Source organism: Penicillium maclennaniae (genome assembly GCF_028827695.1).
Source record: "Penicillium maclennaniae strain IBT 15551 chromosome Unknown utg000006l:1.0-2513246.0:1.0-2515036.0, whole genome shotgun sequence".
In the NCBI taxonomy this organism is placed as follows: Eukaryota; Fungi; Ascomycota; class Eurotiomycetes; order Eurotiales; family Aspergillaceae; genus Penicillium; species Penicillium maclennaniae.
The window spans coordinates 147,063-171,815 of record NW_026623218.1 but is presented as its reverse complement, the minus strand read 5'-3'; the positions used below and the strand labels follow the sequence as shown (position 1 = coordinate 171,815).

Below are 24,753 nucleotides of genomic sequence, written 5' to 3'. Positions count from 1 at the left end.
TGTCATACAGTGTTCTGGCCTTAATACCGCGTCAGTTCGATTACCTATTGGCATCAAAGACTCGAATTGCTCTCGTGATTCCGTTCCTTTTTGAAGTCGAGAAATGATTGGCAAAGATAAGACGGAACGTAAAGCACTGGATGGATCAAAATATCTGTGAATGATGTGAGAGAGGGATGACTGAGAAGGGAAATTCGTGCAAGAGTGATGGATTGAAGCTGTGGGATAAGTAGTCGAAGTGAGGCTACAAACGAATGAAATTCTAACTTGAGTTTCGATGCTGCGACTTGATGAGTACATGGGTTATGGAAGTCTTCGCGCCTGTGATAATGGCATTACACTTCACGAGAGTTGCAAAGCTGATCGACATGTATGTTGATACTAAATTCCTATCATTGAGCGCTTGAATAGTTATTGGAACCGATGCGTTCACCCAAGAAGCAGGTACGGACGAGTGTATCTCTTCGCACAGTTTTATATCAGGTAGGAATATCCTCCAGCCACGGCTACTCATCACGCGGCATATTGACCTGTCCTGAGACCACAATTCTCACCCTTCTCTCGATCGTCTTGCACCTTACAAAATCGATTCTGGATCGTGGGATCACATTTCCTGAAAGCCATCACCCTGTTCAAGGCCTGACCGGCACATGCATAGAGGCTGCACGCTGGTGTCTCGAGCTCATGATTGTCGTACAGAAGGAATACATCATAGGTAAGTGCTTCGGAACATCTAATCAACTCAGAATGATAGCTTATATACAAAAGCAATCTTCGGCTTCTTTGATCTCGACACAATATTCTCTGCGGGGTTCATATTCCTCATGAGAGGGATGATTGATGCTGCTAGTGTCGGGCATGGCACTAGCTCGGTCTATCTTACGCCGAGGCCTGGAGTAAACGAAGCCATGAATCTGCTCTGATACTTGGCTTCATTTCAAAAGCGAGCTGCGGAGTCTCGTTTGCAGCAGATGCTGAACTAAGAAGCCGTATTCCGTCCTTGGTCGATGCCGTCAGTCTCCGCGAAGAAACCCAGCGTTTTGGAGGGCTGCCACAAGATGATACATATGGAGGCGAAGGAATAGCTGCTGGACCTGTTACTGGGGATAATCGAACCCTGGATTTCAGCATGCCTGGAACTTCGATGGAGGAATTAGGTCCACGATCTTTGCCATTCAATTTCCCAACAGACCTAATAAGAGTGGCTAGGAGTAATGGCAAGAAATCAATGATCAAAGTCATGTTACTGGATCTGGAGTCTCGACCTTTCCCCGGTTAGAGACGTGTATTTAGGCCAGTCTCGGGCAAACAATCCCTGGAGATCGAAGATACGTGATGCTAGTAATTACTACAAAATATCTGATAGGTATTCAAACAATGATTTGTCCATTGATACATCCGCTATTAATTGTCTAGATGGAAGAACTAGGTTGCATCTCAGCCGCTTCTTTGCCCCTTCCGCTTGTCAGATGAGTCAGACGTGGAGGTCAAAACAATTATACTTTTTGCGAGATCAGCCATCTCGGTCACAAATTACACTTGACAATTCGACGTTGATTCGAATCTTTTCAAGATGACGACAGCTTCGGAGTTCACAACGTCCCAGTTGAGCAAATACCTCAAGTACATCTGCCTTCCAGCCGAGTATCACCAATACATCGAAAGTCCGGAATCATTCCCTAAGACAGAAGAAGCATTGACAGCCCTCTTTCGATGTCAAATTTCTCGCTTCCTTACGACAATCTGTCGGTTCATGACTTTGAAATCAGCCAGATTGACATCAACCCCTCCAGTATTTACCTCAAATTCATGGGCACAGGTGTCTCCGAGCCTTCGCGAAGAGGAGGATACTGTCTTGAGTGCATACTGTCTTGAGTGCAGCATACTTTTCAACCATGTTCTTCGCAAATTGGGCTTCTCGGTTATATGACTGGTGTTTGGAATCGGGAGAGGATTGATGGGATCCCCCAGGGTGAATATAGGGGCTAGTAGGTTATGTCTGCGTTAGTGCGCCCGGCTTACTAATATTTATTAGGATATATATCATGAATATTATAGAGCTTCCTTCCGGTGTTTAGTATCATGTGGAAGCTTTTGGTGGTGATAGTCCGATAAGGCCACTACTATTAGTCTCGGGCTAGGTTTATTAGAACTTAGGCTCTTAGGAGATTCGACGAATATATAGTAATATTCCGAAGCAGACGCGACTGGAACAAAAGCTTTAGATTTATTAATACTGTAATAGTGCTATAAAAGATTGGAACTTATTCTACTCTTTTAGGGAGTTCGAGTTCTTCTAGGACGACTTCGAGGTTATTAACCGATATACCCACTAGTATACTCTTACCCTTAAAAACGTCTGAGTAGTTAAGTTTATCAGAAACGGTGAAACTAACGGGCTACCTCTTCTGGAAGGGGATATTGCCCGTTCTATCTCTGAAGATATTTAGATTGTTGGAAAAATCATGTTTGTCAATAGGGTAGTGAAATTGAATATGGGAGGGAAGACTAGAGTGATTGATTCTTACAAAACCGAGGGTGAGCGACGAGAAGGCCTGAAGAAATGGTTCTCCATCTCAGTCTAAGCGATAGATGATCTGACAAGATATCGATTGACAATATTGACTATGGGGATGGTTTATTTTACTGCATTCAATCCTTCTGAGAAACACTCGACGACGGTTCAACGGACTGGGTAACCGGGCCTTTCTCCATCTCCACCTCCACATTCGACAGCGTCCACTCCATGCCAGGATAAGAGTCACTTATAACCCTCACATTGACCCGTGCAATACCGGAAGCGGTAACAGAGGAGGACTCAAGAAGGGCAGCACTAGGGAACTTGACTAACGACCGAACGCTAAGCGGGGCATTGCTGTTTCTGTCTCTGGGGTTGGACGTTCCACCGCGACTAGAGTCAGCTCCTCCCCGTCCCTTGTTTCCGCCCCTCTGTCTAGAGAGCGGCGGCCAAGAAACTCGCTTCAGGCCCAACAACTCGCCATCTGTCCCATCAGATCGGGTGCTAGACACAAGGAGGAAGTAACCTTCCGTTTGAGGCTTGGGGAAACGAGGGGCGTAGATCTTGTAGTCGGGATTTGTGGCCGGGTTTTGCCTTGTGAGGGAAATGGAAATCCCCTTGGTAGAGATATTCCCAACGGAGATGGAAAGCTGTGGGAGTGACGAAGCTGCCCGACTAAATTGCGGTGGGAGGTTCAGCTTCTTGACAAGGCCAGCAACCGCTGACATGGGCTGCGAGGAGAGCGCAACCAAAGACGAAGGGAGACCGCGAATTGGCTTCTCTGCTTCCACGCCGGGGAGAATTGACAAGGGGTGGTCCTCGGGCCAGCGAGCAGATTTTATAGATTGCAGGAGAGTCATCAACATCTGGCAGGCGGGGATATATCCAAGCTCGGCCATCACATCAATAGATGCTTGGATGATACGAATCCCCTGGTCCAGAACCGATGTTTGATCACCGACGTAATCAGTGATGGGAAGGTCGATACGCGACATGTATGCTTGCAATAGTAGGAAGGCCTTGACGTGGGGATCCCACATTGGAACATCACCCATGCATTCGATACCCAGTGGTAGGTGCTGAGCCATCTCAGCGTTGATGAGATCTTCATTGTGTCGGACGGGCAGTTCGTCAAATTCAGTAGCAGAGCACATCCAGCTGAGCACGTCTTGGAAGGTGGGGTCGCGCTTTGCATGGGACATCAAGTACCGGATTGTCTTATGCGACAGGTAGTAGTAACTCATAATCTTGCCGAACGGCGTTGAGTCAACTTCGCCAGTAGCGGAATCCACAAGGACACAGGATGACTCCGCCAGGTCATCAAGTGACTTGTCCACCAACTCAATCATGAAGTCTTGGGCAATGGTCTGAGCGGTAATCGAATTTTGTTCCTCGGCTGAAATCTCGAGACCGTAGTAAGATGGATTCTTGTGGAGGCGACGGAAAAAGAATGTCCAGGTGAGGTAATCGAGAGCGTCTTGTTTCGTTCCGATAGTTCCAGCAGATACTTCGGCGCCTAAGTGATTATCCAGAACTTTGTGCAAGGTGGATTCCACGGGGAAGCCAGTGTGGAGAAAATGCTTGTAGAAGGCCTTCTTGGAATCTTGCGTGAAAATTCGCGCAATACCAGAAGTGTCGAACTGCGGACGCCCAGCACGACCAAGCATCTGCAGAACATCGGTCAAGTCCATATCCCGGTATCCCTCGATCTTAGCGTCGAAGAACTGAGTACCCTTGACAACAACCAGATGAGCGGGCAAATTGACGCCCCAGGCCAAAGTGCTAGTAGCTACGAGAATCTGAATCTTGTTGTTGGCAAACAATTCCTCCGAAAGTTGCCGGTCAGACTCAACCAAACCTGCATGATGCAGACCGATACCGAAGCTGAGAGCCTCCCTCAAGGCTTCATCCTTGACACGGGCAAGGTTGGCCTCCAAGTCGTCCTCGGACATGCGCACAAACCGACGAGGATTGTCTTCCATGCCGCAGTAGTTTATCAGGTCCTTGGCCGTCAGACGAGTCTGTCGACGTGAGGCAACAAAGACGATAACAGGTTTCTCTGGTGAGTGGTTCTTGATTGCAAGGAACGTGGGCCGATTCATGGACTGCATCAGCGGACAAAAACCGCGTTGCTCGGGGAAACCATCGATAAAGATCTCTAGAGGAACAGGTCGAACAGAGTGTCGGAAATTATAAAGTCCCTCCTTAACACCAAGCCAATTGGCGAGGTCGTTTGCGTTTGCACAAGCAGTCGACATACCCATCAGGCGAACGGACCCTTTAGATTGCGAGGCGATGTAGTTCATTCGAGAAACAATGATCTCCAAGATAGGTCCTCGGTCGCCGCCGAGAAGATGAATCTCGTCGATGATCACTAGACTGACTTTGCGAACGTAGTCACGAGTCTGCCAGCTACGAGAGATACCATCCCACTTCTCGGGGTGGTAATGATGATATCGGCATCACGTATTGTTCGAGTGTCTGGGGTGTTATCACCAGTCAACTCGACAAGCTTCAGACCCATAGGTCCAGTGAGACGTTTGCGCCAGTCCTGGACACGCTCACGGACAAGTGCTTTCATGGGGGCGATATAGACGACCTTCGATCCGGGCTTCTCGCGGAAGGCCCACCACATGGCTAGTTCAGCTGCGACAGTTTTGCCACTACCGGTTGGAGATCCGAGAAGGACGTTTGCCGGAGTGTGATACAAGAGATGGAAGATCTGCGTCTGCATAGGGTTAAAAAATTGGAAGCGTTGGCCGTATAGCTCCTCCAAATTCGGGTTCTGCAGAGCACTGATCGGAAGCGGTTGAAGATTAAGCAAGTCCGTGTACACACTTTCCGTGTCCGGTCGAATCAAGTGCTGGAACGAGACAGGGCTCACGGTTTCTGCTCCAAGCCAGCGATCGGAGATCACTCGCACGTAGATCTGGCTTGGGAGAGGATCCGACAACGGAATGGTGAAATTGAGCTCGTGGTCATCGTACAACTTCTTGCGACTGAGGATGAAGTACTCGTGATGATAGATCTCGGAAGTTTCTGAATTCTCGACCCAGATCCAGAAAGACTCAGAAGCTCCATGGTGGCGATCATTCCAAGAGAATTCAGGATAGATGGAGAGGCGGATGCGGAGGACATCTCGGTTCAGAGGCGCAATCTCAGTCTCGACACTAATAGTAGGGAAATTGTCGAGCAGCTTGGACAGAACCTTGCCCATCTTCTGATTATGCACGAGGGACCCAATCTCTGCTGGGTCCATCTCTTTCATCGATTCAATGGATGAAGACGGCAACTTCTCATCCAGATTTCGCATCACAGGCTGTGGAATATCGAATTGATGGAAAGGATGATCGAAAGGCCAAATCTGCTTTTCGATGGACTTGCAAAGCGACAAGAGCACCTGACATTGATAACCCCATCTGCGATTCAAGGCAATCATGAAAAGTGCGCGACAGATACGAGCAGCGTTCTGAGCAACGTAACCGCTGTCCGAGACGAGAGCAAAGTCCTCGAGCTTTGCCTTGGATATGTATGATTGAAGCAGAATGTTCGTCTTCGCATGAGGAGAGTCGTTTCCACCTTCAACCTCACACTGCACAACTTCATCCTTCAAGCGTTGAAGCTCCTTTGACTCACTATCTCGAGCCTGGATGTTGTCAAATTCGCCACTCATACTGATCATTTTGAGGACATCTGCCTCTCCAGCCCGCTCGCGCATCATGGAGTTGAAGATCTCAATACTAGTTTGTAAGACATAGTATTGGCTGGCAATTCGGCCAACATCCTTGGCTCTGAGATCCTCGGTCTTCTCGTTGAAAATGATCATCTGACTTTTCTGGAGAGTATGGGCGGCTTGAATGATCAACTGACGACGTCTCTGGACAAGCATGGGATCATCCCTAAGTTCGGCATATTCGATGCCATAGTTCCGAGGCTCGCGCTTCATGCGCACAAAGAGGTACGAATAACCCAACCACTGGACCGCCTCTGGAACGGACGTGACAGTGCCAAGTGAAATTTCAGCGTTCAAATTGTCCACCAGCCTGCTGGAGAAGCGAGACTCGATTGGTTGTTGAGCCGTCACAGCAGACACGTAATGTTGAAGCTTGTCATGGGTCGTACAGATAAATCCAATACCAGTGTCCTGGAACTGAGGTCGACCAGCACGACCAAAGATCTGCATTACGTCCAAAATGCTCAGGTCCACAAATTTACCTTCCTGAGGGTTGTAGAGCTGAGTACCTTTGATTACTACTGCGGCGGCGGGAAGGTTGACGCCCCAAGCAAGAGTGGCCGTGCAGCAGAGGACCTTGATCAGTCCCTCACCAAACATACGCTCCATGAGATTGCGATCGCTTCGGCTCATACCAGCATGGTGCGTTCCAAGTCCACTGGGGAAAAGATCTTTGAGCTCTTTGGCACGAACGTGCTTCATGTCTCGAAGAGCATTAGAGTAACCTTCGTGGTCAACGCAGCTGAACAGATCCTCACAGCCATCTTCCGCGGCCATCTGCTTCAGCATGCGGGCAGTCATTACGGTGTCTTTGCGAGAATGCACGAAGACCATGATTTGGTGACCACACTCCAGCATGGCACGAACCTTCTCGAATGCAACCTGATCAATGTTTTCACGAGATTGCTTGGATCCCGGCTTACCTTTGACACCGATGAAATGCTGCTCCAAGGGTACCGGACGGAAAGATTGGTCGAAAAAGAACATGCCAGCCATTTTGTTCACTTTCAAGAAATCGGCCACATCGATGTAGTTGGGCAATGTGGCTGAAAGACCGACAATACGAATCAAAGACTGGGTGCTTTCGACTTGTCGCTGCGTTCGAGCGACCAGTGATTCGATTACAGCACCACGTTCATCGTGAAGCATGTGGACCTCATCAATGATGAGAAGCCGGACTTTCTGAACCAGCTCAGTGTCACCCGTGCTTTTGCGGGTCACGACATCCCATTTCTCAGGGGTCGTGACAATGATCTGGGTATCCACAATTTCCCGCTTGGTCAATTGCATATCACCAGTCAATTCACGGACCTGGACACCCAGCCACGCGAGGCGCTTTCCAAGCTTCTCTGTAACTTCAGCCGCCAAGGCCTTCATTGGGGCGACGTAGACAATCTTGAAGTCATCAACCTGCACTGTAAACTCTGTAGCATCAGGTTCCTCTAGAGGGTGAGGAACAGTATTCTTGCCAATCGCGTTCAGGATGGTAAGCATAGCTGCATCCGTTTTACCGGCACCGGTGGGGGCACAGATAAGCATGTTCTCGCTGGTCTTGTAGGCAACATCGTACAGTAAACTCTGCATACGGTTGAGAGATTTATAGCCCTTGAATGTACCACGACAAAGACCATCCAATCCAGCTATGTCCACCAATTTCTGGTTCTGTGCCAAATATCCGACCTTTGACGCTGGGATCTCATGTTCCGTGTAGTTTGGCTCTTCGAAAGTCTTGGTGCCCACAGGAAGGCCATACTTCTTGCCATTGGGGGCGAGCGTGTTCCCAGCGCTGTGTGCTTTGAAAACATGGGGGTACATAGGCTCTGATCGGGACTGCGCTGCCATCAAGGGAGCATGCTTGTGTTCATAGTCTCGTTGGCGCAAGGCATCTTCTCTCTCCGCTCTGGTAAGCAGCTTTCCTGCTGCGAGGCCATTGGTCTGGTCTTCGGTCCGGTGTGATTTATCTGCCAGAATCTCCGCGCGGTTGGCAATGAGCTCGATCACCAAGTCCAAGTCGTCAAACCCCACAATTTCAGCGAGGGACATTTGAAGCTCGGCATCGTCGCTATCTGTAGCCAGGGTAGCAGTAATTTGCTGGGCGAGATCTGACGCATCCATGCTCGAGCCTCGGCTCGCCAGTTCCTGGCATTTCCCTTCCAGCCAGAGTTGATTGTAGAGGGAAGAGGTTTGCGGGAGGAGAACACGGTCAGAATCGTCCAGATCGTCGGAGGTTTCATCATCGGAGCTGATGATATCCCACACATCGTCAACCGTCCCGGCTGTACCGGAGGAAGCGTAGGCGTCGTCGATATCGAGTTCGACGTCACTGCCATAGCTGATAGTATCGTGGGGTAGATCTTTGGGAAGCTTCAGATCAGCTATAGCCTGTCGCATAGCTGCCAGCTGGGACAGCCACTGCGACTCGGAGGAGGAATCCATTTTGTCTGAAATTTGGCAGAACTGTACGGAAATTGAATAAAGTAAATGCTTTGACAGAAGAGGAAATATGGCAGCGGTGGATGGCCCGCCGGGTCGCCTGAGCGGTGTGTGTTCTGCCTAAGGCATTAAGGAGACACTGTGCCATCATCGCGGTTATCAGGAGGTGTTGCTTTCTTCCCTTGTCTTTACGCCTGACTTAACAGGAAATCATTTTGCCTAATTGTCTACGCTACAAAAATCACCTAATAATCAGTCTGCCCTGACCTTGCACCCGTCACATTCGCCTTCTCTTGTCAACGACTCGTCTCCCCCGCCACCATGAAGATCTTCTATATGGGCGTACGTTCTGCTTAAGACTTCGATTGTTTCTGCCCCGTTTGAGAGCATAAGCTAAATTCGGCTTCCTCATAGGTTCTTCGGAACGACTCTCAGCCCGCTTTGCAGCTATGCGCCGAGAAGGACCTCACCAGGTGTGTCTTTACCGCCAGCTTACTGATGCCTTGGAAGGAGTCAAGCTAACGTGATGTAGTTTCTCTCGTTTTACCCGTCAAAAGTATGTCTACCTCTCACTTACAACCGAACGCTCGCACGGTTCCGCGTATTAACCCTGCGCTACCAACAGCTATGAAGAGTTCCTTATGCTTTTCTGTCGTACGGTCGCCGAGCGCACGAAGCCCGGGCAGCGCCAGGATATTGAAGAGAAGTCATACACATTTCACGCCTACGGCCGTACAGAGGGTGTCGCCGGTGTGATTGTCACCGACGGCGAATACCCCGCCCTGGTTGCCCACCAGCTCCTTAGCAAGATGGTCGACGAATTCCTCGCCAAGCACCCTCGCACTGCCTTCTCCGATCCCTCTCTGCGCGAGGACGCCTGCCCTTTGCCGGCGCTCAAGGAATACATTGTCAAGTACCAGGACCCCAGCCAGGCCGATAGCATTATGAAGATCCAGCAGGAGCTGGACGAGACCAAGATTGTGCTACACAAGACAGTACGTGGCGGGTTCGAAGACTTTATTCAGGGAGAATGCTGACATTCGTGCAGATTGAGAGCGTTCTTGAACGTGGTGAGAAGATTGACTCCCTGGTTCAGAAGAGTGATGGGCTTTCTGCCCAAAGTAAGATGTTCTATACCCAGGTAAGCTTCTTGCTGTATCTCGTTTCGCACTCATCTCTAAATCTTCTCAGGCCAAGAAGCAGAACTCCTGCTGTGTTGTCATGTAAAATGACGTTCATTATGGATTACATGTGTCATTGCAATTTTTTTCTTCTCTTTGACTCCACCATAGTACAATCAATTTGCGAAGCTGTTGCATCTATGTTCTTACGCTACCCCATGGATTTCTGGAGGCTCTGACCTGTCTATTGCTCAGTATTACTCTCGCTCAGATGAAATGGCCAACACGCCTTTTCTTCCTCTCGTGACGACTGCGCAATCGTTCTCTTGAGAAGCCGCGACCAATAAATATTTCTTTATCGTGACGGCCAACTTTCTAGAATAATCATCACTGCTTGATTGTGCGTATGTACTTAGAACAGACTATGAACTCCACAAGATCTCGGAGATAACACTTCGCCCCATCGGGCTCCACTGCCTCATACAATGACGCCAAGCTACGACCCGTTGATATGTTCTCCGGTCTCCCACGTTCCACGGGGCCTACCGTCATCACACTAAGCTTATCTACTATCAGCGCGCCATCTGAACTGTGTCGAGTCATCAGTTGACAAGCCTTTCTTTCATCGTCAATCAGTCCTCCACAAGTATCCACCAGCTCGATGATATGATGGCAGTCGCGGCCTTTTGGTGAGCGTTAAGTAAAGCGCGAACTTGAGTAAAAAGGCTCAAGTTCCGATTTGATCAGCCGCGGCCAGCGGTCATAGCACTGGTATGAAGTCCTCGATGAGTTTCAATACAGTGGATGTATTGTGTCATGAAGGCTTAGAGGCCGCCGGGATCCCGCTTGGCTGGTATATCGGCAAGAAGGCGAGGTCCGAGGGTGGAGGAGAATCAGCGGATATCGACGTAATCAAATTCGTTTATGCCCTCATACGCTGAGTTGAAAAGAGCTAGTGCACCACTTTGCATAGTAATGGCTTGATGCCGGTGTAAATCTGACCGCGTTGGGTTCAGGAAGGCCAAATGAAGCGCAGAGATTGCGAGCATTTCGTGCAGAAGGTATGGTGACTTCACACCGTTTAAGTGCAAGAGAAAGGGACTCTGAATTGGTGAACGCGTCGTCGCCTAAACTGGGGCATTGCAAAATCGACTTACGAAATTAATTTCTCGAGATATTTATTGACGTTGCCACATGGGCTCTACAGTCGGGGAAGGGATCAATCCATCCAGTTATTGAACAGGTAGTTGTCCCGTCTCTGTACATCATGAATCTCGAATCACTGAACAGCGGTTTCTTCCCTTTTTCTGGTGCGGTATGTCTATGATCGTAGAGGGATGACGGTGGCGCCCCTCTCATAGAAGCGGTGGATAGTTAGAATAAACCGGTTGCACACGATGACGATCAGTATATATTTCAAGCCACAGATCTCATATTGTGTATCAAAGCGTATGCCAAGTAAATTAGATGACTTATGCAATGACCAGTCATTTAATCACATCTGGACATCTTGAAAAGGCGAAACAGGGCTCGAATTAGATACTAGACAGTACGTGGAAACAGTGGCTGTGATCTCTTGGGGCCAAGCTTTCCCAGTGACGTCGTTGAACCGCCCGATCGGACTTGAGCTTCACTCCGCTTTCTGTCTTTCCCCTCCACAACTTTCACAATGGCGACTTCGACCGAGGCAAACGCCCTTGGGTACAACCTCGATGTAGATTACGTCGTCCGTTACAGCTTCGGCAATGTCGGTGAGTAGACTCGCGAGGTGTGCCGCTCGATCAAGGCTAACTAGCCGTGCAGATCAGTCGCAAGCGATCCAAGAGCTGGAGAAGCTGCTCCGGACGCTTGAAAGCGTTGGATTACAGACTGAGGTGCGACAAGGGGATGAGACATCTCTTCTCATCTTTGTGCGTGCCACCAGCAAACGATTGAAGAGGGCGGTGTATCGGTCGCGGTGAGTTGTCTCCAGGTCGTGTCATTCCAAGGTAACAGAGCTAATTTGCTGCATCTCAGGGTACGCGACTGGCTCTATGGTATTCTTAATGCCGAGCCCGATTCCGCTGGCTCTATCGAGCCCGCCACCGAGGCAGAGCGTTTGCGGGTGGTCAACCAGATGATCACCCTCCCGGCCGAGGAGGGCGGTGCCGGAATCACCCCTAACCACGGCGAGTGGAAGAACGTCACGAATGTATTCCCTCTCCACGACGAGGAAACCAACAAGAAATGGATGCGCGACTGGAGCAAGAAGACCTTCCTCTCAGACGAGGACTTGGATCAGATTCGGGATAAGTTTGGAGAAAGCGTATGCACTTATTACCTTGACATGCTACTAGCAGCAGACTAATACGCTTTTGCAGGTTGGGTTCTACTTCTCATTCTTGCAGTCCTACTTCCGCTTCTTGATTTTCCCCGCTGTATTCGGCTTTTCCTGTTGGTTCTTCCTTGGCGGCTATTCAGTTATTTACACTGCAGTTAACTGCCTTTGGTGCATCATCTTTGTCGAGTATTGGAAGCGCCAAGAGGTGGATCTGAGCTGTAGGTGGCAGACCAAGGGATTGTCGGTTGTTCAGACAACCCGACGCGAGTTTAAGCCCGAGAAGCAGGTTCGTGATGAAGGCACTGGTGAGATGCGAGGGATTTTCCCTGCGACCAAAAGAATGCAGCGGCAACTTTTACAGATCCCATTTGCGATCCTGGCTGCGATCGCATTGGGCATCATCATTGCAACTTGCTTTGCCATTGAGATCTTCATTTCGGAGCTGTACAATGGTCCTTTCAAGTCTTATTTGGTATGGCTGCTCGTTGCGCGCGGTTTCGATTATGACTGACTCCTCAGGTCTTTATTCCCACTATTCTCGTCTCCGCAGGCGTCCCGACCATCAGTGCTGTTCTCATGTCGATCGCCACTCGATTGAACGACTATGAGAACCACGAAACCAACGACGGTTATGATGTTGCGCTGATTCAAAAGATCTTTGTTATCAACTTTATCACCTCGTATCTTCCGGTTCTGCTTACAGCCTTTGTATACGTGCCTTTCGCTAGCCGGATCGTTCCTTACTTGGATGTGTTCAGGTTGACGGTTCGCCCGTTTGTGTCCAAAGAGCACTGCGAATCGAGGAAATCGCACTTCCAAATCGACCCAGCTCGACTGCGTAATCAAGTCATTTATTTCACAGTCACTGCCCAGATTGTCGGATTTGCCATGGAGACGATCGTGCCGTATTTGAAGCAGCACGCATTCCGCAAATACAAAGAGTACAAAAAGCGCAATGGCAATGGCAAGGCTGGACAAAATGGCGACAAGAGTTCCCCTGAGCGGTCACCAATCATGACCTACGATGATCCCACCGAGGAGAAGGAATTTTTAAAGCGTGTGCGCAATGAAGTCGAGCTGTCTGAATACGAGGTTACCGATGACCTACGTGAGATGTGCATTCAGTTCGGATATTTAGCACTCTTCTCACCCGTGTGGCCTCTCGTCCCTGTCTCGTTCTTCATCAACAACTGGATCGAACTTCGATCCGACTTCTTCAAGATCTGTATGGAATTCCAGCGACCCACGCCTCTGCGGGCTGACACTATCGGTCCCTGGCTCGACACCCTCGGCTTCCTGTCTTGGGTCGGCAGCATCACGAGTGCCGCTCTTGTGTATCTGTTTAGTGGAAACCCGCAACACGGCCCCAATGGTGATGCGACCGATATCAGGGGCTGGGCACTTTTGCTGGTGATCTTCTTCTCCGAGCATCTCTATTTGATCATTCGGTATGCGGTGCAGATGGCCATGACCAAGCTCGAGCCTCCCCATGCCCGCAAGGAACGTGCTGAGCGTTATCTCATGCGCAAGCGGTACTTGGACTCGACTATTACTGCCGACACGGAGAAAGATCTGCAGTTGGACAAAGATGACACACTGCTTGAACCGCCGGAGATCTCACGCTCCTCTCTCGAGGATGATGCCCGGCAGTCATCTACGCACGATGCAGACCCCGCCGAGCGATTCTGGCAGCGTCAGCACGGCTGGACAGAGTCAGCAAAGATCGGGGCTGGCATCATTCGAGCCCAGCCCAGCAGTGGAAATGCGAAGAAGCAGCAATAGTTTGTTGCGCACTGACAGACTCTTGGTTGTACAAAGTGACCATTACCGAAGGGGCCAAGCTAAGGCTCCCCACGGGAAATTTCTTGTTGCACGGCGTGTTTTGTATATACTCGATTGAATTTGAATATAAATAGATTTCAACACCAGCTTACTATTGCATGGGCTGTGAGGCTGCATCTGCTGTAGTCGAGAGCCTCAGGCACTCGGATGGGTTGCTGTTGCAGGCTGACTAGCGACGTCAGTGGGTCAGCGACAAAGAAGCCCAGCTGCATGCGGCAACAACAAGATAGAGATCACCACGATGTAGATAGTCGAGCTAGATGCACTTGAGGCTATCTCTTGAAGTAATTGACTGAACTATGTTCTTACTATCCTAATCATGCTCCCAACCTCTCCTTAAACCCGATCCCCGCACCGGACCTAGGGTTACCGCCGGCAGAACATCGCAGATAGCTCACCGCCGCCACTACCGCCTGTCCGATTCGGCTCTTCGCTTCTGCCATCAAACCTGAGTCAGGATAGTTAGTAATCTCTTCTTCATCTCCGCTTACAGCATCTCGAACTGCTTACCTCATTCAGCTCTACAACCCAAAAGTGCTCTTTCACCAGTCCTTTTTCTGAGAATTGGAAGTGCGCTGCTTCATCAGTGCCCAATTCTTCATCAGTGTATTCGATTTTCTCTTTATTCGATGCAGCCTGCGTTGGCTCCAGCGCCGCATCCCAGTATGCAGTCTTCTGCTCAGGTAAGCAGCCTATCCTCGACGCGTTTGTCATCAGATCGTCTTCCCGCGCCGAGTACTTCGATGCGATGGCGCCGCGTACATGGTGTTCGGGTTGGTTGCGAGTCGACCTGCCACTGGCTTGATGACGCGTTCGCCGGCGACCGACCGCCTTCCCGCGTCCTCCGGTTATATGCCCATTGCGTGCTTTGACATGTACTAACATGCTGAGTATAGGACCATGCGGATCAGGGTACGTGACAATGTCGATAGGATCGCTTTGGATGTTCAATCGTGAGCTGGCAAAGGTGAAGTAGCTACGTGACGATGGCTCCAGACTTCAGCCTTTGCCGCTTGTGGCGAACAGGTCACTTTGAGGATTGGACTGAACGCGTAGCTCAGAGCTAATATACTGTTGATACAGTGCTCCATGATCAGCTCCTCGCGGCTCAGCACCAGCTGCAACAGGGTCGCCCTCAGGGTGGGCCCCCACCACAGCATCTGCAGCCCAACACCGCCAGTCCCCGCGACCAGGCCAATATCGACCCCGCTATCTCGGGAGCTGCTATGATGAATGCGGCTCCCCAAACACCCACGCAGCCTCATCAAGGGTCGCCTGAAGATGGCAGTTCGAAATCATATGGCAAGCGCGAGCTGTCAACGTCCAAGCGAGCTGCTCAAAACCGCGCTGCTCAGGTAATATTTTCCATGGATCCCAGTATCACTGTTATAGGAACATTCGACTCACGCTCTACTAGCGCGCTTTCCGCCAACGAAAGGAAACATATATCCGCAAGCTTGAAGAAGAAAATAAGCAAACAGAAAGTATTCGCGAGCAGCTTAAGCACCTGATCAGCGAAAATTACTCTTTGCGGGAGTACGTGATTAACCTCCAATCTCGCCTGATGGATGCGCAGGCTGAGGTTCCTGACCTTCCCCCAAACATCGACCTGAGTCAACCCCCTCGACATGAACTCGCTCTTGCCGCCGGTCTCGCCGGGCCCTCCACTGCCAGCCAACAGCCCCATCATCCCGGCTCAGCAACCGACGATATGAACTCTCTCAACCGCATCGCCGTAGCCGGTCTCGGTATGCGCAAGCACCCCGACGACGGAAACTTTATGGGCAACAATTTTCAGCCTAACAAACGAGTCCGCGGCGACGAGGGCCAGGATGGTGCCGACGTTGTCGCCAAGCAGGAAGGTCACCTGCCAATGGCTTAATCAATATTTGAATAATTCCTCCATGTCAATATCCACTGTTTTATGCCCACTTATCTCGTCTTCCCGCCACTCCCACTTCTCTTTTCGAATCTCTGGCTGCTTTTCGTTATTCAGTAACGGTGTGTGGCGTGCTTGACTTTCTGTTCTAACTTGCGCGGCTCGGTGGTGTTTCGCGGTTCTTTTTTTTTTTCCTGCGCTACGTTGTCTCTGGAGTACCACATCAATTCTAGGCTCGGACCATACATTTTGTTCAATGTCCGATGCAAATTTTGACTTGTTCAGTGGATTGACCCAAATATCATGCTCATCGCCATCTACTAGAGGACTAATTAGTCCAATGAGATGAATAAACTACATCATCGCCTTTTCGGTCATCTCAGCAAGCCGATACTCCTCGGTCAACACATCCGCAGCCGTAGCTCCAGTAACATAAGCCGTTGCCTGCGTATGATTATTCGTCAGAACAGGAACACAACTCATATCTGCTACCCTCAAGCCGTCAATTCCAATCACCCTGAATCGATGGTCAACCACCGCATCAACATCCCCAGCTTTCCCCATCTTCGCCGTCCCAGTCATATGCCATGTCGAAGAGAGGTTATCCCGCCAAAACTCGAGGATATCCTCATCCGAGTCTGACGCTGCGCTGAGCATTGTCGAAACGGTATCCTTTGTGAACGAGGGGTGATTCACTACTTCCATTAGGTGTCTGTAAATCATTATACAGGCTTTTTGGTCGAAGGGATGTTTCAGGAACTTCGGGTCGAAGAGGAGGGGGTCTGACGGGTTGGATGATTGGAGACGGACTTCGCCGGTGGATTGTTCGTTCATCATCATCACTGCGAGACAGACGTAGCTGTAGTCTTGGAACATGTCGGGGAAGACCAGGTGAATTGGGAAATTGATCATTTCGTAGTGGGGGATTGTCTCGCGATTTAAAAAGTCCCTGACTGATGGTGAGAGCGCTTTGAACTCGGGCAGGGATGTCAGCTTGTCGGATTTGAACCAGCCGACGCCAATTTGGCAGCCGTAGCGCGCCCAGGGGCCTGTGTTGTCCGTTTGCCATTGGGTTGTCGCTGCGGACATGGCGCTGGTATCTTTGAAGAAGGCGTTGCGGTCGTTCGTTGCTGGATTCCGGGTTACGATCACTGGAGCGAAGAAATGATCGCGGAGTCCTTGGCCAACGGCGGGGGAGTCGTGGATCACCGGGATGTTAAAATTTGAGAGCTGGTCTGCTGGGCCAATTCCGGAATGCATTAAGATCTTGGGTGTGTCGAGGGATCCGGCAGAGATGATGATTTCTTTACTTGCGTAGTCTGGTTCTGATTAGACATTTTGATGGTCTTCAATTGTAATAAATGGCTTACATCTCTGGCCGTTGGCCTCGACACCAACAGCTCTTTTGTCTTCCATGATAACGCGTGAGACTGGGCTGTTGGTGACGATGACTAGATTGGTGTGACCGAGAAGCAAATCGGCGGCAGTCGTTCTCACACCATTGCGAGAAGAATTGATGCATAGACCCATTCCAATCGGATTGCCCGAATTGTGGTCCTCATTCTGAGGGAAGCCAGCCTGTGCAAAGGCATCCAGCACCAAAGGCAGATCCTGGTCCCATTCCTTCGCATATCCAATTCCGAGGACTCCCTTGGTGCCATGATCACTGGCCTTAGGACTGGCATATTTCCGGTTCTCGGCGACATCAAAGGTCCCATTGAAGGTTTCGAGGTTCTTGAACCGCTTTTGAATGTTTTTCCACGAGAAAGTGTCGTCGCCGACGACCGAAGCCCATTCATCGTAGTCGTCACGGGCTCCGACGGAGTATACACCAAAGTTGATCGCAGAGCTCCCGCCGAGACCTTTTCCACGAGAGTAGTCCAGTTCTCGTCCTTTCAGGTGCTTTTGGGCCACAGTCTTATACCCCCAGTTCATGCCTTCTTGCGTCAATGTTTGCCATCGCTGGCCATCCACGCGCAGCGACCTGTCGCTATTCGGTCCACCGGCTTCCAAGAGGAGCACGCTCGGGTTCTTGGCAGATTGCGCCAATTGTGAAGCTACAGTGCACCCAGCTGGGCCACCTTTTTCCTGAATTAGAGATTTCTCAGTAGTAAGGGTTGACACACTGACTTCCAACAACGATAAAGTCGTATTTCTGATCGGATGCCATGCTGAAGCTTTCCAGTGGTTAAGTGTACAAGCTTCAAATTTCCCATCTTTGGACTTGGGGGGATTCCTCGGTTATGGTGCAAACCCAAAAGATCATCAGCACTTGAAATGCAGCGTGCCCCTCTTCTGCAGCCTCGTCACCGCAAGCGCCCACTTGGGCTTGACCATAGACCGCATAGGGTTAGTCGGGCGATACTCGACATCAAGCAGGTAACCCATTGGTGGAGTCGCTCAGCACGATGCGCGTATCGTCCCGCTTGGTGGGGGGGGGCCGATCTCCGGTGTGAGGCTTGGCTATGCTAGATATAGCCTTGACTGCCTCGGCCAAGATAGATTGTCTGGATGACATTGTCGTATTTTATGTGCCCATGTCGGCGAGGAACAGGGGGTCAGCAGTCTCCCTAGCAGGATGACACGACCATCCCTCAACACATGAGTCATGTCCAGGGCTTTTACTATCAAAACATTTATATTGTAAGCTGAGAGACCTCTGGGCATGAAAAGATCGGCAGGTCCCAGTGCAGGTCCCGGTGTAGCATGATCAGCGGGAAGCGTTAAGTTTGACGCGCTGTTGGATTTCATAGTCTCTTTGTACAAGGATAGTGTGGAGTGACTCTCCCCAACGTCTCCGAAATCACACAATCCCAAGTCTCCGTTCCAGGACTATCAGTGCACGCCTCCGTCTGGACTGGGACCGGTCTCTGTTCAGTGGATCCCGCGGGGTCAATGGTTTGTGGGGCAGCATGAGCTGCTCCATTTGGCCCGTGCGGAATGCGAGGCTCGGCGAACTCGGCGACGGTCGACGCAGAGGCCTCTGCCTTTTCTTCCCAGATTGACTGGTCGATATCGAACTTATGATTTACCTGGAGTGAACCCTGAGTCCCGAACTGGGACCAGATCAAAGAACTAAATATGCAACAGCACACGGGTATCGTTCTCAATAGAATCAATTCTAAGCAAGGACCAACCCTCTGTTACTGGCCTGTTCAGCCGAGGCGGCAAATCTACAAGGGACGAACCACGGTGCAAGTGAGGCGAACTGGAGGGTCGCCTGAATGGAAGGTTCTATCTCTAAGTCTCCGTTCTGCGGGATCATGGCCTGGAATCTCAGGCCAGGCAGTAATTCTCGTTGTGATGACGGTGCAAGCCATCCAGCCTTCTACACGGACCGATACTTTCGATGCACGGTTCCAGTGCAACGAAGCCTCCTTCATGCTGAGCCCACCATAACTCTGGGTCAGCTGATTGTCAGCCAAGACCGCGCCGCTTGCAGGGGTTCACCACTGAACTACTCAGGTCCCTGGACGTCGGAGTATGCGTCGAAGGGCTGTCTGACGCCGCAGTCTTGGTCTCAAGTGTGGGTCAAATCATCTCCACGCTACAATCGAGAGGGACGAGTAACTGTAAAATTATTGTTGATCGTCAGGGGGATGCGCTCGAGAGCTATCCGACCCGAGTCAATCGAGCGGCCTGAGGATGCAGGATGAGACGGAGGATCACAATAGAACCATCGTTCTGCTGCCAACGCCGTCTTTTCCCACCCCAGGTCCCCCACGAACCATTGAAATGGATCAGCTCTCCATGGTCTCATGTGGCATAGTCCGCGACGATCATCACGAACACAACCCCGAACGACCCCGAGGTGACCAACTTGACTTAACGGAAGCCATCACTGCTCATCGGAAATGCCGGAAGATGTCCCGGATGGTGGTCGGGAAGATACAGATGTAGGCACAGAGCGCAAGCATGGCTGCATGGCCTTAGGGCGACGTAGGGAAGATGTAACGCAGGTGAGGCGCAGATCAAATAATAAGAACCGCGATCCGAGGTCGGCAAGGGACAGTGGCGAGGACCCAAAGCTCAAGAAAAGAAGGTGAGTTTGCCCCCGCGAAGATTTCCTCGGCTCTTCGGTTCCCCCAGAGAGAGAGGGAAAAAAAAAGAGTTTGAGACTCTCCTCCCTGTGACCTTTTCCGTCTTTCTCTCTCTGCTTCTCGCTGTCCACTCTTTCTCCCCTACTTGCAACGCTCTCTCACAAGTCCGCCGTTCGTCAGTTGTCGTTCGTCACACCGGACCTACTGGAGAAACTGGGTCTCGGAAAACCCACTGCGGGCTCCTCTCCTCCGCTTTTTCAGCTCCTGTGCCCACGCGACTCAGTTTGTTCCCTCCCCGACTGACGTTCTCGCCAAGTTACATCCGAACAGTCAAATCGGCGGGAAGCGACCTTGCGCGACCTGAACTTCGGATACAATTGCTCTCGCCGTCGCGCATGCACGTTCGCCCTCCGCGAAACTCGCCGGTCTGCGAACCTGTCCCAGCCTGCTCGAGATCGTCGGAGTCGACACTCGCCTAGATGTTCCACCTCTAGTCTGATAATGGCGGTGAAATCGGCTCACTGGAAAGCAGGCATACGACCGGGTTTTTACCAAGCGGGGCTTGAAGATCCTCAACGCCTTGCAGCTCGCGCATTCCATAGCGTGGAGCCTAGACCATGTCGGACGAACTCAACTCGGCCCCCGACGGCCTCATTGGGGGCTATCATGGCAACAGCTTGACGATCCGCATTCTGATGATCGTCTTCTCGTCCATCGCATTGTACAATGCCATCGAACTATTCATCCTCTTGTTTCTGACTTTTCAGCACTATCGCGGCCTCTACTTCTGGGCCTTGCTATTCTCCGTCGTACTTGGGGTCATCCCCCACACGATTGGCTATATTCTGGAGTTTTTCGCCCTCGCACCCCTATGGCTGTCTCTCACTATATCCACCATTGGCTTCTATGTCATGGTGCCGGGTCAGTCGGTGGTGCTCTACTCTCGTCTACACTTGGTGGTCCAGAACCCTCGGATTCTGCGATTCGTTCTCTGGCTCATCATCGTTGACGCCTTTATTCTCTTAATCCCCACCACCGTCCTCACTTTCTCCACCGCTTATGTCCAAACCTTGCCTTTCATCCGAGGCTACAACGTCATGGAGCGCCTACAACTAGCTTGGTTCTGTGTCCAGGAATTTGTCATCTCAGGCATTTACATCTCCGAAACTGTCAAATTACTCAAATTGATGCCTGATAAAGACCAGCGGCGATCGAGGATCATGTACGAGCTGTTGGCTATTAACTTTGTCATTATTCTGCTGGATGTCGCTCTGCTCGTGGTCGAATATTGTGGGTTCTACTCGCTGCAGACGACCTTGAAACCGATGGTATATAGCATCAAACTGAAGCTCGAGTTTGGTGTTCTTGGTAAGCTAGTTTCCCTCGTGCAGACTCAGCGCTCTCAGCCCACGTCCACCGAGCGTGAAGAGTATCCCGGCTTCGTGGACCCGTCGCAGCTTACGTCGGACGTGACTCACGCCGCGCCGACTAAATCGCGCGCGCCTCGTGGTATGAGTGCTTGGAATAACATCTCCTTGGAGAGCTTGCCCATGTCGGAACGACGAATGCGTCCTTCAACGCGTTCGTCGGACAGTTCACAACCACCTTGATTCGGAGGTTTTTCCACCAGTCCCTCTCTTCTTCCGCTCATAAATTGCGGATCACGCCAAGCGGTAGCCACTGGCGAATGCATCACCAGGCCTCTCGAGCATGTCGCCCAATGCACGACCCTCCGGTAAATCTTAGTATACGATCAAGATGTTGTCGTGGTTGTCCGGTGACATGCCAAGTGCAAATGCTCACTGGAAGTGCCGAGGCAAAATATTTTATCGCCCAAAAGACGGCATATATAACTGTGTACAGCATCAGGTTGACTCCATAGTCGACTTTGGAATAATGGTCGAGGCAGGACATGCGAAAAGTTGTTCATATGAACCTCATACTGCTGAGTTTGCCTCTGTATCACTACGGTCTACGTTTACGTCTTACGCCTTACCATTTTACTATGAATAATTCACCATACTCCATTGCCAGCTTCGGCTGTGCTATCATGTACACAATCATCAAAATTATAACATGAATGAAGTTTCCATAATACGCATCATGAACAAATCCCGTTTTACTAATGCACGACCTCCCCGGCGTCCCCCGTCTCTGATACGTCAGTCTATTCCCAGCCACTGATCTATTTACCTCTTACCGCACCTGTTGCGGTGTTCTATCAGTCTCATCTGGCATTTTCCATTATATCGTCATATTCAGCTGCTTTTAGAAGTTTCTAGCAAAGTAAGGCGCTCCACTCTGGAAATCAGAAATGTCGGCGAGAAGCAATTTGAATTAATATCCGAGTCGGCCCGCCGGGGGGGGGGAAGGGCATGATATTGTTGTCGTGAAGAAGGCATGCATTGTACAAGTCTACCCCTGCCCAGTGGAATGGTAGACGGCCCATGCTGTTGCGCAAGGTGATGATTTCACTGACGGCATGCTCGGTGTCGTTGTTCGCGTGATCATTGATTCCCAAGGCAAAGACGATAGCAGCAGATCTACAGGCCGTTGAAATGCGCATCTTGATAGTTTGCAGACCTGTACAGGCCTGCGCTGCGGCGTTGCTTAAGCAATCTGCTTTCAGTGGATCCGCGAGAGTGACTGAGCCCGAAACGACTCGCGCCTGAGAGTCATACGCGAAGATAACGAAATCTCCACAGCGGAACTGCGGAATGAGGGGAATTGCTGATGGTGCTGGATTTTGCTTATCTGGTTTGCGGGGGTCTTTGCCGACCGGCAACGAACGCCTATCGATCTCTGATGCATATTTAAAGCTAATACTGCCCATGGCGTTGCTAGAGTATAGAAGCGTGTTTGTATCTTATTGCAATCATGCAGCTTGGTCATAGCCAGCAATTGGTTATTCAGAAGGTGCGCGAGGCATTGGAGACACACGAGTCCATGTGTAGGGATATCAACCAGAAGGTCGGTGCCTTTATATTTATCTGTGAGCAATTGCACTGACAAGAGTATAAGATCTGGTCAAAGCCTGAACTGGCATTCGAAGAGCAAAGCGCCCATGACAATATCTGCGAGCTCTTCGAAAGCCTCGCCGCGAATGGATACCGGGTCAAGCGTCAGGCATATGGGATAGAAACCGCGCTGGAGGTGAGCTATAGGCAGGGCAAGGGAGGCCGAGTCGTTGCATTCAATGCCGAATATGACGCATTACCTGGGATGGGACATGCGTGTGGTCATAACCTAATTGCGACGAGCTCAATTGCTGCTTTCATGGCTACTTGTGAAGCAATGTCTGCTTTATACACTGATGACATTGGTTTCACTGCACGTCTCTTGGGTACTCCCGCGGAAGAAGGGGAGGTGGAAAACTCCATCTTATTGATGCAGGAGCCTACAAGGATGTCGACGCATGCTTCATGGTACATCCTTTCCCCATTCTTTCCGGGGCTCCCGACCTTCTCAGCTCGAGTTCTTGCACTGGGCAGTATCTGGCCAACGATAAAGTTTCCGTCACCTTCACAGGGAAGCCCGCGCATGCATCAGCTGCGCCTTGGGAAGGGATCAATGCTCTGGATGCAGTTGTCGCCGCTTACATCAACATCTCTATGCTTCGACAGCAGATTCTGCCCACGCAGAAGATTCACGGTGTTGTATTGAGAGGAGGCGAGCGACCAAACGTTATCCCAGCGTCCACAACCGTGGAGTACTACATTCGATCAGAGACGGTCAGCACATTGAAGCCATTGACACAACGAGTTTTGAAATGTTTTGAGGCTGCTGCGACTGCAACGGGATGCACGGTCGAGTATGAATGGTATGTGGCTCCTCACGCGATAGTCTGGAAATCGACTCTGACTATTGTACAGGGAGCCTTCCTACAAAGACATGAAAGATAACCGACCGATCTGTAACAGCTATGCTGCTGCAATGAACGCGATGGGCTACAGTACAATCCTCGATGCTGCGGGTCAGCTGGGCGGACTCAGTGGAGGCTCCACAGACATGGGCAATGTTTCATATGAAGTCCCGGGCTTCCACGGGGGATTCTACATTCAGACCGATGGAGTTAACCACACACCGCAATTCACCACTGGCGCAGGCTCCGAAGAATCATTCAAGCGATCTTTGTGGTGCGCGGCCGGAATGGCAGTGGCCGCTTGTCAGGTACTAACGGATGCAGCCTTCGCTGCGGCAATCAAGTCGGATTTTCAGAAAGACAAATAGATTAGACTAACCCTTACAATGAAGGTGGTTTTTGATTCTTGTTATACCATATGCTACAGTGCGATAGTTCGTTGGAAAAGAATATGGTCCGATCCTAAAGCAGGGAGCAAGAGAACCCAAATGTTTGTTTGGAGTAATGCAGGGTGCTTATTCCAAGAAGGAAAAGGTTAGTTCCATCCAACCGGCTCGATATCGACCAACAAGAGAGATGCAAAATTGTGACCTGCTTTCCCCCGCCTACTTCTCGTTCTCGGTAAGGCCATATTCAAATGCAGGTCAAGAGGACTGGAGAAGCTGAAAGTTGAGGACGATTATTACCCCAGATACCATGCCACGTCAGATTTGTTCCCCACGACAGAGATATGAAGTACAGTAGTCTTCTCTCGGAATACCGCCCGGACCAGAGTCGCTCACCCTGCCCAATAGCTATAATAAAACATTCTATGTCAGAAAGATCGTTTCCCGTTCGACATTACAGATGCCCCATTGCTCCACCATTAATCCAGTGGTTCATGGCAAACTGCAGGAGATCTACTAAAAATCATGGATTGGATCCAGCTTCCTCGATACCATCTGTGTCACCACTGATGAGTAGATATTTTCTTCATGGCACGACTCTCAGATCATGCATAGGCTT

The 24,753-nt window shown here is 50.5% G+C and overlaps 8 protein-coding genes across 8 annotated transcripts; 5 read left to right on the top strand and 3 right to left on the bottom strand.

The window, feature by feature from the left end:
* Positions 1 to 2,652: 2,652 nt before the first annotated feature.
* N7477_006287 (RNA helicase SLH1) lies at positions 2,653 to 8,687 on the bottom strand (the record flags this gene model as incomplete). The annotated part of the gene is made up of 2 exons (XM_056967950.1): positions 2,653 to 4,923; positions 4,944 to 8,687. 2 exons carry the CDS (start codon positions 8,685 to 8,687, stop codon positions 2,653 to 2,655), a joined length of 6,015 nt encoding a protein of 2,004 aa, XP_056820746.1.
* Positions 8,688 to 9,005: 318 nt separating this feature from the next.
* On the top strand, positions 9,006 to 9,911 carry N7477_006286 (palmitoyltransferase YKT6; the record flags this gene model as incomplete). Its single annotated transcript, XM_056967949.1, has 6 exons — positions 9,006 to 9,026; positions 9,099 to 9,157; positions 9,217 to 9,240; positions 9,310 to 9,679; positions 9,733 to 9,825; positions 9,876 to 9,911. The coding sequence occupies 6 exons, from the start codon at positions 9,006 to 9,008 to the stop codon at positions 9,909 to 9,911; spliced, it is 603 nt and encodes a 200-aa protein (XP_056820745.1).
* Positions 9,912 to 11,474: 1,563 nt separating this feature from the next.
* N7477_006285 (anoctamin family protein) lies at positions 11,475 to 13,907 on the top strand (the record flags this gene model as incomplete). Its single annotated transcript, XM_056967948.1, has 5 exons — positions 11,475 to 11,556; positions 11,609 to 11,762; positions 11,822 to 12,110; positions 12,166 to 12,597; positions 12,645 to 13,907. The coding sequence occupies 5 exons, from the start codon at positions 11,475 to 11,477 to the stop codon at positions 13,905 to 13,907; spliced, it is 2,220 nt and encodes a 739-aa protein (XP_056820744.1).
* A 689-nt stretch (positions 13,908 to 14,596) lies between these two features.
* N7477_006284 (uncharacterized protein) lies at positions 14,597 to 15,849 on the top strand (the record flags this gene model as incomplete). The annotated part of the gene is made up of 4 exons (XM_056967947.1): positions 14,597 to 14,650; positions 14,864 to 14,879; positions 15,051 to 15,322; positions 15,385 to 15,849. 4 exons carry the CDS (start codon positions 14,597 to 14,599, stop codon positions 15,847 to 15,849), a joined length of 807 nt encoding a protein of 268 aa, XP_056820743.1.
* A 351-nt stretch (positions 15,850 to 16,200) lies between these two features.
* N7477_006283 (GMC family oxidoreductase) lies at positions 16,201 to 18,016 on the bottom strand (the record flags this gene model as incomplete). The annotated part of the gene is made up of 3 exons (XM_056967946.1): positions 16,201 to 17,165; positions 17,217 to 17,927; positions 17,977 to 18,016. The coding sequence occupies 3 exons, from the start codon at positions 18,014 to 18,016 to the stop codon at positions 16,201 to 16,203; spliced, it is 1,716 nt and encodes a 571-aa protein (XP_056820742.1).
* Positions 18,017 to 20,503: 2,487 nt separating this feature from the next.
* On the top strand, positions 20,504 to 21,496 carry N7477_006282 (uncharacterized protein; the record flags this gene model as incomplete). Its single annotated transcript, XM_056967945.1, has 1 exon — positions 20,504 to 21,496. The coding sequence occupies one exon, from the start codon at positions 20,504 to 20,506 to the stop codon at positions 21,494 to 21,496; it is 993 nt and encodes a 330-aa protein (XP_056820741.1).
* Positions 21,497 to 22,194: 698 nt separating this feature from the next.
* Positions 22,195 to 22,719, bottom strand: N7477_006281 (uncharacterized protein; the record flags this gene model as incomplete). Its single annotated transcript, XM_056967944.1, has 1 exon — positions 22,195 to 22,719. One exon carries the CDS (start codon positions 22,717 to 22,719, stop codon positions 22,195 to 22,197), a length of 525 nt encoding a protein of 174 aa, XP_056820740.1.
* A 44-nt stretch (positions 22,720 to 22,763) lies between these two features.
* N7477_006280 (M20 family metallopeptidase) lies at positions 22,764 to 24,116 on the top strand (the record flags this gene model as incomplete). The annotated part of the gene is made up of 4 exons (XM_056967943.1): positions 22,764 to 22,856; positions 22,908 to 23,229; positions 23,280 to 23,706; positions 23,759 to 24,116. The coding sequence occupies 4 exons, from the start codon at positions 22,764 to 22,766 to the stop codon at positions 24,114 to 24,116; spliced, it is 1,200 nt and encodes a 399-aa protein (XP_056820739.1).
* Between the last annotated feature and the right edge of the window lie 637 nt (positions 24,117 to 24,753).